The 11,779-nt window shown below is 42.0% G+C and overlaps 1 protein-coding gene across 1 annotated transcript; it reads right to left on the minus strand.

The window, feature by feature from the left end:
- Positions 1–305: 305 nt before the first annotated feature.
- TMED7 (transmembrane p24 trafficking protein 7) lies at positions 306–8,848 on the minus strand. The gene is made up of 3 exons (XM_075078212.1): positions 8,479–8,848; positions 5,630–5,875; positions 306–3,224 (listed from the first exon to the last, which is right to left on the minus strand). Exons 1-3 carry the CDS (start codon positions 8,656–8,658, stop codon positions 2,988–2,990), a joined length of 663 nt encoding a protein of 220 aa, XP_074934313.1. The 5' UTR covers positions 8,659–8,848; the 3' UTR covers positions 306–2,987.
- Positions 8,849–11,779: the final 2,931 nt, after the last annotated feature.

Genomic DNA, 11,779 nt, shown 5'->3' on the forward strand with positions numbered 1-11,779 from the left:
CCACTCCAACAGGAACAGATTTGTTAATATTACTGCCTACACTGCTAATGTACTGAGCAAAGAGCCAGTAACCCCACTATCTTGCTGAAATTTGTTTTTCCAGTGCCCTGAAAGCACAGTTAATTATGACCAGCAGTGAACTGGTACACTTCTTGATGTACAGCAATAGAAGTAATGATCAAGTGCCAGGTAGCAGATTCACTGTAATGTGTTAAAATACAAGTTGACTAGTCAAATCATTATTCAAAGCTTTTTTGAGGCTAATGCTCCCCACCCGCACGTGCAAACAAAACAATCAGACCACATTCATATATTAATTTTTATTTTCCCATACAATATTCACAGGGTCTGCTTTTTGTCTTTTTCAAACTAAACTTTCCCCCCCCCCCCCAAACTAAAACAAGAACTGACATTTCAGGACATGAAGAGTTCTGTAAACATAAAACATCCAAGGAAAAGCTGAAACCCAGGGCCTTTAGCAATTAAAAACACAGTTATATCCCCTTTAACGCAGGGCGTTTACTTGTGTATCACACCGTTAGCCAAACTACTCTTTTCATATATTAAAAAGATGCAGCTTTAACTAAAAGTCACAATGCATTTCTTCATCCACTGCATGGTAGCATGTGTTTTATTATATCCTATTCAGTCACTTATTTTAAAAACTATATACAGCTGTGTTTAAACATGTGTATTTGTGCCATGTTTTTAATAACACAAAAATAAAGGCATTTTTAAGCTGTTGCTGCATACCATGCAGCAGGACACCAGAGGATTCTGCTAAACCTCTGCAGTGGGAGTAATATTGAGCTGAACAGTCCCGCTCCACACACTCAAACATTATGAAAGCATAAAGAGGCATGTGATGGCCAACCGTTATCTGTTTTATCCCATTGTTTACCAATTTTGACAGCACACAGAATAACTCAGTGGAAAAAACCCCAATGTGTTTCAATCTTTAAAACAAATGCTTTTGTTGTGATTAAAGCTACACAAGTGATATTAAAACTCCAGAAGTTAACAGTGGACACTATCAAAACTAAATCATGTTTTCATCCAACACTTGCACCCGAAGTGTACCACTCGCCTCATTATTGTGTGCAATGCAGCACAAAAAGTACTGAATATCAGTTGCTGGAACACAAGAATAAAGCATATAGGTACAATCAAGAATACTGTGTGCAGGCACAGATTTGTATCATAAGAAGAAAGCGCTATTTTTTTTGTTGTCTGGTCTTTGCGAGTCTAGCATCTGGGAAGCTTGCATCCCAAAATGGGACTGCAGTAATTAAAATTCAGTACAGAATAGAAAAACATAATATATAATCCTGCATTTTACATACATTAAGCTTTTTAGTACCCCCCCAACTTTTTAAATATTTTTTGAGCTGTTTAAGGTTTTTCTTCAGTTTCCAAAAGAGCAGCTGTTCAGTTCACAACAGAGAGCAAGTGCACTGTTGGGTTTTTTTTTTTCAGTCACCACAAGATTTAAAAGTCATCTTAGATCAATTCTTCAGACTGCTCAAGCATCACCTGTACATGTAATTTCAAATTTTTGCTAGAAATAATAGGGGCCATTAATAAGGGTTTAGCATTCTTTCTCTGCTTCCTGAAAACTTGTTTAAGAAGCATGTTTTGAATTAGCCAGTAATATATGTGACAAATTTTTTCAACTTAGTTTAGTTTGTGTGCACTTAAGAGTTTTTCAGTCTACTTATTCCTCCAGAGCCATTTGAAGGAGTTTAGCCTTCTTATGACCAGCTCAATTCAACCTACTTATAGGGACATGCATCGACTACCTTCCACATCCAAATAAAACAAGACTTTACAGTACCTAAGCTACTAAAGACATGAGCAGTGGAAAGAATGAAACTATAACTCTACCAAAAAGATAACCTGAAATATTTAAAACATTTCCTAACCACTAGCAAAAAACAGTGGCAATTAGATCCACAAGGCCATCAAGTATCAGTGCACTACACACAGGGAAGTAAAATTTACAGCACTCGTGCAGTGCAGTATCAATATCAAATTGGCCTCTTAATAAGAAAACAATTTAGTAAAGATCCTTTAAATGTGCCTAAAATAAAACATAACCTCGTCCAGTGCTGGTGCTGTGCTGCTTAACAAACCAAGCTACTTCTGGTCTTAAATACAAAAAGCAGCAGCAGCGAGTAAGAGCACAGAAACCGTACAGTTTCAATGACAAAGTTACAAGATTCCCTATTTTACTGCATGTTTTTAAAATAAACTTGGAGATTTGGGTTATTGAATACAGAAACTGGATTTCCTGAGTAGTCTCAGATTATAATTTTTTCAGTGAAAAAAACATTGTAAAAGAGGAAATGCATTTATTTTAATATAGAAGAATGTATGTTTAAGGAAACATACTCAAGTACAAAACTTAGCAAGTTTTGAAGGTGGAGACTTATCAGGCTGATGGAGAATTTGCACTACGTATTGTCACACTTGCAACGATTTTACAAATAAGCAAGGGGTATCACTGGATTATTTTTTTAACAGCAAATCAAAACAGTGCACTATGGTTAACCACATTTGCCTTTTTATAATCCAATATATTCAACCTGAAAATTAAAATAAAATAAAATCTTCGTAAGTATTGGCTCTCATGTCAGACACTAGGCTGTTGGGTTATTCTGAAGTGTTATACTGCAGATGGCTAATCTTATTGGTAACAATCAAACTCGGTTTGGATTAAAATCAGTAGAAATGAAGAGAGGCCTGTCGCTGCCAGATATTTAATACAGGAATCAGAAAAAAACTTAAGTTCCAAAGTATTTTTAAAATATTTAAAATCATGTGTCCCTTTCATAACATTTTGGGTATGCTTTGTGATTTTTAAGGGATGAGGGGTAGACACATCTGAATGTTGCATATATCAGATCCTTTGCTCCTGCAATTAACTGGAGAACAGTAATTTTTACAGATAAGTAGCACACAATGACCTGAAGCACTACCACTACCAGTTATGATCCAACACGGGTTGTTGTGGTTCTTTTATCTGAGAAGAAGCTTTTGAGGAGAAATACCTGCCCAATACTAACCACAAGAAGAATGATTGCTTCCCCTATTGACCAGTAGGCCACCCTCGTGTTTAAATCCTCTGCTCTGCTGCGGCCCTGCGCTTCCCTCAAGCGGAAGTGAGTCTGATAATCGATGACAGACTTCAAAGCTTCATGAATTGAAACACACGCGGACTCCATCTAGAGAAGCAAACAAATACACACCATGGAATTAAGAACTGTTCCAGTGCTTTTTCTTCAAAGTTTTGATATTTAAAATTAGGATTCATGTAACTTCACAAGTTAAGGATTTACAGTACTTCAGTCTGACAATGGACTGAGTAAATCTAGTAAAATTTAATTTATATTGATCCAACTCTATACACAGGAATGCAATAGGCTATTAAAACCAGAAGCATGTAAAACTGCAGATCTAATAAAGGGCAACAGGCGCTGAGAATGACTAAACAAATCTTAAGTCCACGTGTATTTGGGATCAAAATGAACATTTGAAACACTTATGAAATGTCAGTCATCTCCCATTTGTTAACTCCACACATACCAGGAAAACAAACAGTTGCTTATAATATAACATTAAGATCCCCAGAGTATATATTAAATGCATCTGTGTTTCACAAGTATGGCATTCTTCATTGCATAGTTCTCACTTGTTGTAAAGCATCCTAAAAATCTACATTACTGAACTCAACAGGTTCTTTAGGCAAGTGACCCTCCTCTTAGTCATGTACATTAAAAACGGTTAGAGAAAGGACAATTCTGTTACCTTTCAGTATTTCTGAATGCTCCATAACATAATCATATAACAAATACTTCATGAATTGCCCAACTTTGTGTCATTTTTCATTAAAAAAAATTAAAAATACCAGTTTTCCAAGCTCTAGATAATTTTTCACATAAATACTTTCCACTTTCAGTTTATCTTCAGTACCTCTCACTGTGTTTTGATCACTAAAACACTTAACTTCTAGTTGCAGTTTGTTTTTCTGTTTTATGGCTTAAAATCAGTATTTCCTGAAGATCAAACAGCACGGCCTGTTACAGAAGGAAATGTTTAACACCCTGATAGGACCACTCTCAGTTACTTATATCAGTGTCTAACCGTCTTTTCAAGTCAATGACTTTCAAGAGAGGTGTCTGAACAAGTCTAAGATATTCTTCTCAACAAAATTCAGGAAGAGGTTTTCCAAACTATGTTCTGTCATTGGTCTCACTCATAAGTTATAGAGCTCTCCTAGTCTGCACATGGGATTTAAACACAAACTCACTCTGGCTTTAGGGATTTACCTTTTACTGTCCCTCTGAAAGGCTGCCCAAATTTTGTCATGCTACAAACCTCAAGAAAACTGCAACAAGAACCTTCTTACCAAAGATGTGTTGTACTCTGAAAATTAGCTTTCCATTTCCCAGATACCTTAGTTGCATTATCTATGCTACAACCCTGTGATAAACTATTTTTTTATGTATCTTCTCCCACAGGCTGCAAGGGGCTGCAGAGATGCTAGATCCAGGAACCACATGTTCTGCATTCTCAAAATCTCTCTGCTGATGCCAAGATAACAGAAGAAAAACCAGACAGAACACACAGACTGAAAAAAATGAAGACTAAAGTAAGGAAAAGAGATGGAATGATACAGGATCAAGAATGAGAATACAGAACAAGGCAAAGCAGAAGAGTGACAAGAACAAAGAGGTAAGAGGTGTAGCTGAATTAACAGCAAGTCATCTACTCATTACAGATCTCACCTACTGCACACTTAGGTGAGGTAAATTCAAGTGAGACTGGCATTTGGGAAGCAGTGTTTACACTGTTGAGTCCAGACTAGCAAAACAGCAACCATATCCAGCATTCTTTAATAGTTGTTTAAAGCGAGGTTTGCTGATGGTTATAAGGTAAGAACGTTAGCGGGAAATCACAAAGCCAGCGTTCCAAGGGAAGTTTTGATGGATTTAGATTGGGTAGAGGTGGTATAAAACTGTAAAATCCTGAGAATAAAATAATAATGCTCTGACACTTCATAGTGTCTTATAAAGGACAAATGTCTAGAAGCCAGCTAAGTATGGCTGATTTTTTTCACTTATTTGCCAGAATTTTCTTCTCCATTTTAAAGATGGCAGTCACATGAGAGGTCAGATTAAGCTCTCCCCCAGAAAAGACTCTACTGTTTTAAATATAAAAACAATTCTCAAAGTTTCTCCAAAGTTTGGAAATTTTGAAACCCCTGATCCACTGATATTTATATGTTGTGAAATCCACACTCCAAGAGGAGCAGAACCATGGCATTAAAAGGAGTTCCTTTAATAACAACAACAACAAACATAAGAAAGAAGACAGTGGCCTAGCGTTTATGGTTTAAATGACTACCCCAATTCTCTCTTTAGCTCTTCGTGATTCCTTCCCAGCTCTGATCTGTGTTCTATAAACCCTATCTTCAGAAAGAAACCTTATTTGTAGCAATCCAGATTATTTTAAACGCTCCAGCTCCAATACATTGATTTTCAAAAGCGATATAGATATCTAATGCAGTTCAACTTGAAAATACATTGCCCCCACCTAGCAGCTGCTGTCAAACACAGTAGCATTTTACCTGGGTAAGTGCAGTTACTCTGTTCTCACTAGGAAACAGTGGTGGATCTTCTCCAACCTGGAAATCAAAGTACACAGTTTTGTGTGTGAAAGTAGAGAATTCGTTGCTGAAGCAGAATTTGTATGTTCCATTTCTGGATGCAGTAAATGTGAAGCTATCATATTGTTTCTTCATCTCTTTGTACAATACAGTGCCATCGGGATCTTCCAACCGACAGTCAACATCATAATGACCTCCGGTGATCACCTGAAAATGAAAACCAAGAAATGTCCTTTTAACAAAACAGACGTTTATAAACTTCTAAGAAGTATGACTTGTCAAGTGGCACTGCAGAATTTTTTTGCTTTAACAAGTGTTTTAATATATAAAGGATTAATTGAAAACCTTTCAGAGCAAGTCTGCAAAATTATTTTCCTACAGAAGACATTCAAAACAGGTTCAGCACATGTAATGTCAACTATATTTTCAAACCCTTCACGAGAGGAATTTTAGTTCCTTTGTTATGATAGGGCAGCAAAGAAGTTACTGTAATAAATCAACCATTTGCTGCATTCACAAGTTTTCCATGGAGTTGATTCAGCCAGAGGAGATTGCTAACAGGGAATAAGATGGCTCCTTTCCGTATGGCCAACAGAGCATAACTACCCTATTAGCTCAAGCTGCTTTAGGCTGCAGGAATGGCATTCGACCAGTAGAACAGGTACATCAACCTGGCAGGTCTTCACGTGTGCTTGTGTACACAGCAGTGTTCTGGGGGGTCTGCTGCCTCCCTCCTGCAGCTAGACACAGCATTTCTTCCCAAAACCAGCACATCTGGATAATGTCTGCAAGTGACTTGAAACTTCACGATTGTCTCAAGGTTTTTTTCAGGCTTTGATTATTGTTGGCCTATAGCATATTGCTCTGTAGACTAGCTATCCCACCTCTACAGAAAGACTAATTGGCAGCTTAAGTATTCATAACTTGGGTGCTCTGATGACTCTAAGGCTAGTAGTTTTACACTTAATCCTTGCTCCAAACTTTTTGCTTTTAAGAAAAAGCCTGGTGAAGGAAGAAGAGACTTATATCTAAAGACATGCCCCTCATATGTGTGCAGAAATCACTTAAATATTTTAGTATCTGAGTATCTGCCCTTCAGTTCACAGAGTATTATTTAAACTCACATCACTTTATTTAGGTATCAAGTTATTAAAACGATAATGTTAATGGTACAACTGAAATAACACGAGATCTGGGCAGTAGCTGCTCCGTAAGCAGGAAGTTTAAAAAATATTCAGTTGGCAAGCAGTAGCTCCACAGTTTCCCCAAAAATGTGTTGACAGGATACAAAAAACAAAGAAAAATCTGGATGCCTGGATCTCTGGATGTCTCTGCCTGGATGTCTGCATCTACTCGGGATTTTCCTACAGAAATGCTTACCTGCGTGGATGGAAAAACAAAAATAAGATTTTTCTATGATGAAACGATGGCTCATTTTTGAAGTATGATCTCAAATTTGACAGGGGTTTGCTTTTTAGCAGTTACATGGAAGTCATTCACATTTAGTTATACCAACACTGTGACAGGGCCAGTTTACATATACGTGGTAAAGATTTGCCAGAGCTTTAAAGTTCACCTAAGATTCCTTCCCTCTTGAAACATGCAGCCAAAGGACATACACACAGCACTTCAGTCTACCAGCAGTTGGTCAAGTCCAGACTTTAACAATGCTACTCCTGTTCTGGTCACCAACAAAAGGGACAACAGAAGGCTTATCTCTCCAGCAACCTCCAATGATATACACTTCAAAACAGGGGGAGGAAATACTGCACAGAAGACTTTAATAAAGTAACAAGCAGGAAGAAGAGATGTTTGGGTAGGGGAAAAGAAACAGAAAGAACTAGAATACGTAGGACAGAGTAACAAGGACCGATATTTGGCAGCAATGCTCCCCAAAATACAAAAGGTGGACCAGCAGCCGGGGGAGGAAAAAACCAACATGGAAGTTCAACCCAGAAGGTCAGACCATAAAAGTACCTAGCCCCATCAAAAGCAGCTGTGATTTCCATCACCAAGGATGATTTCTCTCTTATGCTGCTGCTGTACTTCATCAGCTGAAGTGACAGACTGCAAGGTTCAAACTCTGCTGATATACTCAAAGGCACCAAAACTGTCAGGGCTGTTTGCTCTATACACCCTGAAGCTGCACAGCACACCATCACACCGGCTGATGTTCAAAGTGTAGAGAAACTGGGAAAAGCATGAAAAACTGTGCAGCCTCACTACGTGCACACTAACCACAGATGTGGTTATCCGAGATGTCAGCTGCTTGCACGTTTTATTTTTTGTAGGAATCCTGCCCTGCTTTACGCACGGGACACTTTGCTGGTACTGCACGCCTGTTGCACCGCTTTCTTAACGTTTGCTACGTGACACCCGCTTGAACCATACTCTGAAATACGCAGCATTAGCTCCTTAAGCTGTACCACGCTCATCACACAAATGCTTCACAAACCGCAAGGAAATTGTTTTCGCGGCATCTGCCTGAGCGGGGACACTTGCGGTGTTCTCCACGCTCCTGAGGAGGGTAGAAGGCACCGGCGGTTCTCCGGGCCAGATTTATATCTGTTCCTTAGCTCCGGGCCAGGCTCCCGCCTGCCTCGGCTCCAAGGGCCACGCTGAGCCGGGCGCTGCTCCCAACGAACGGCTCGGTGCCGCGCAGGGATCCAGGGCAGCCGAGAGCCTCCCCAGCCAGCACGGGGCCCCGGCCGCGGCTCCAAGGGCCCCAGCTCCGCCGGCCCGGCCCAGCCAGCGCGGCCCAGCCAGGCCCGGCCCGGGTCAGCGCTTCCCCACGAGCCCCGCCGGGCTACCTGGAACTCGAGGGTGCACTTGGTGCCCTGGGCGATCTCCTCGTAGAAGCACTGCTTGGCGTTGTCGGGCAGCTCGAAGGTGATCTCAGAGGCCCGCGCGGCCCAGGCCGCCAGCGCCAGCAGGAGCCACGGCGGCAGCCGCCCGCAGGGCCCGGCGGCCTGGGAGCCCCGCAGCGGCATCGCCCGGGGCCGGGAGGGAGGCGAGGCGAGGCGAGGCGAGGCAGGGGAGACGCAGAGCCGGCCGTGCGCGGAGGGGCCGCGGCCGCCCGGCGAGAAGAGGGCGGCAGGGCCAACGGGAGGCGGTGGCGCCGGCGTGGCGGAGGGGCCGAGCGGAGAAGCCAGGCGGAAGCACTCGCGCAGGGCGGCACCGCCTTCCGGGAGCGCTTCCGGGTGAGCGCTCGCCGTTGCCGCGGTCGGGAGGAGGGGGAAATGGCGAAGGGGGTCGTGTGTGTGTGTGTGTGTCCGTCCCGCGAGGGCTTTGGCTCTGCACCCCTGTCACGGCGCCTGGCGCTGAATTGCCTTGGAGGTCCCAGGAGGAGCGATGGGGAGCCGAAATGGCGGGCTGCCGCCGCCCGGCGGAGGCGGGGAGCCAGGCTACCTGGGCACTCGCCGGGACCGGGGCGAACGCGGAGGGCGCTGCTGGGCGGGCCGCATGACGCGCATCGCTCCGCAGGGACAGCGGCGGGGTGCTCACGGCGGCGGCTCCGGGTTCTGCGCCTGCAGATACTCGGTTGTTTTTACAAAGTAAAGCAGGTTCAAAAGAAGAAATTAAAGATAACCTCCACCCTTATCTTAAGTTATGTGGTAATTCAGGCAGAGTAGGAAAAAGAAAACTGGGGTCCAACCTCCCAGGCGGGAGAACGAACCGCGGGTGGAATGAGCCTAGCCCGTTCTGGGGTAGGTCTGACCTCCCGTTTGCTCCCCTGAAAAAGGGAGCTAACCTGCATGAAGCACCTCATGCTAAGGGATGCTGCTTCGTCATCCTCTGGCCTCAGCAAGGTGACTCCCGAGTTTGCGTGTGGGGCATGTGAGTTTTGTTCTTAGCACTGTATGAGAACCGTCTGATGAAGGACTGCTGATTTCACAAGACAGAGATACCCAAAATTCTCTGTTGAAGGCTCTGACGAATTTGTAGGTGTGGATTAAAGAGAGATGGCAGATGTCTTACCAAGTATCCACCCCATCTCTGAGGGTGACATTATCCACCTGCAGTTAACTCTCAGAGCTCTGCTGTTTTCATTTAAACACACTGATTTTACTTCAGATTGTGTTTAAGCGTTGGCTTACAGTTGAGACAGTGCCAAACCAGAGTCTACATCTGTTCTATAGGAGGCAGATACAGCCATTTTATTTAAATCGGTGTCTGCAGGCTTGTAGGACCTGTATGCCTGTGCAGAGTGTTCCCAATCTCTTCTTCCTCGCATGGCAAGAAATACACTTCAGGAACACTCATTCTCTGATATTTTTTGCAGCAGCTGAAGCGATCCTGTACCGCTTACGGTTTCCTGGTTTGTTCTTTCCAGCTATTTTCTTGAAGCCTTGCTGAACAGGCAAAATCAAGCTTATCTAAGCAACGACAGTTGGAAACCTGTAACCAAATAGCCAAACAAAGCAGAAGGGGAAAGATGCCTGGTAAAACGAAGATAGTCGTGCAGAGCAGGCAAGAAAGGTCTCTAGCGGTACCTGCAGGATTAAGCAAAACCCAGAACATGTCCCGATACCCAAAATAAGTCATCAAGAGCAGATGAGAGCATTTCCTTTTCTTTTGGGTCAGGGACAGAGAGTGTAAAACAACTGAGTGAAGAAGATGGCAAACTGGAAGGAGCTCTCAAGCTTGATCACCTTGGCCCTGGCAGCTAAGGGCCATCAAGGAGCACAGCCGACGGCACTGGGCATCAGCTCTGCTCTGTTGTGTGCTCACAGCTCAGCTGGTGTAGGTTTGTTAAGGACTAATTGTTCTGTATAGGTAGCACTAATGATTGATAGTAATTAAGAACTACTAGAAACCTGAACTGCTTAGACCATCACTACTTCTGAAGCTTGAAACTGACTTGGTTTGCCTGTTTCCTAAACAGCCCAGTAACCCTGACATCCAGTTCCCTAAATGATATATGGAACCATGCATTAATTTGTAACAGTAAGTATCTGAGCTTTCCTCTTTCAGAAGAACATTACATATGCCTTTGTACTTGTTGATTTCCTTATAATTTCCCGTGAGTTAGCCAGTTAATAATCAGTAATCCTTACAACAAATCAAAAAAATAATCAGGTTGCTGGTTTTCCAGGTTGCCAGTGCTGCTGTTACTGTTACCAGGTTCTTCCCTGTTTCCCTCATTCTATCTCCATGTGCAAGCATTCTGTTTGTGAAATAATAAAATTTCACATGTTGCCTTTATTATCTTACTGTGCAAACAATATTTGAATCTTAATCCCAAAGTAAGTTCAATAAATATATTTTGGAGGGAGTCATATGAAGAGTTTTTTCTTTCCTACTAGACAACCTATTTAATTAGGGTGGGTCTCAGTTTCAGATGCTCTTCAGCATAGTTTTTGCTTGAGAAAAATCTTTATAATTTTTTCTCTATCATGACAGAATATTTACAAGTAGAATTCTGAATTACGACCTTCCCCAAACACAGGTGCACAGCTAGATAATTTTATTAATGTGCTTTTTTACCTTATGTGTAAAATTAGAACATAGTTCTCAGTCAAAGACAGAAAAAGACAAGGACTCATTTTACTGTTAGATTAGTTTGACTTTAGGTTTGTAACTGTACGGTGTCATTCTCTGTCTGTGGGAAATTAAAATTGTCAAGTGGCAGGTGTTTCTTGCGTGGGCATTAATTAAAACATGCTCTCCTGGAGAAAGCTAATGAACCATAGTGGTACAAGCAGTTCATTTCTTCAGAAACACACATGGAAGCAGCTGCAAAAAGACTGAAGAAACCTGAAAAGTAGAGGAAGCTCAGGTGTCTGTATTTCTTCTCTGCTGAGTAGCTGAGAGGAGTTTCAAATCTTTTCCCTGAGGTAGCTAGAGACCTGTTGCCCATGTTAGAGGCAGTACATATGGATGTAATTTCAAGCAGATAAAATGAGATCTTATGACTGATTTAACATTTCCTCTTATTCAAGTAGTAAAACAGAAAAAGCTGTTCTTCACCTTTACAGTCCTTCAATAAGCAATCCTCCTCACTGGGAGTTTTGAAAGGTGTTTTCATAAAATTCCTTAGTCTGTGTGGCCACCATATCTTTTCAGAAATCTAGGTGCATGTAACAGTTAAAAAAATCCACTCCAGTGTTG

Source organism: Phalacrocorax aristotelis, chromosome Z (assembly GCF_949628215.1).
Source record: "Phalacrocorax aristotelis chromosome Z, bGulAri2.1, whole genome shotgun sequence".
NCBI lineage: Eukaryota > Metazoa > Chordata > Aves > Suliformes > Phalacrocoracidae > Phalacrocorax > Phalacrocorax aristotelis.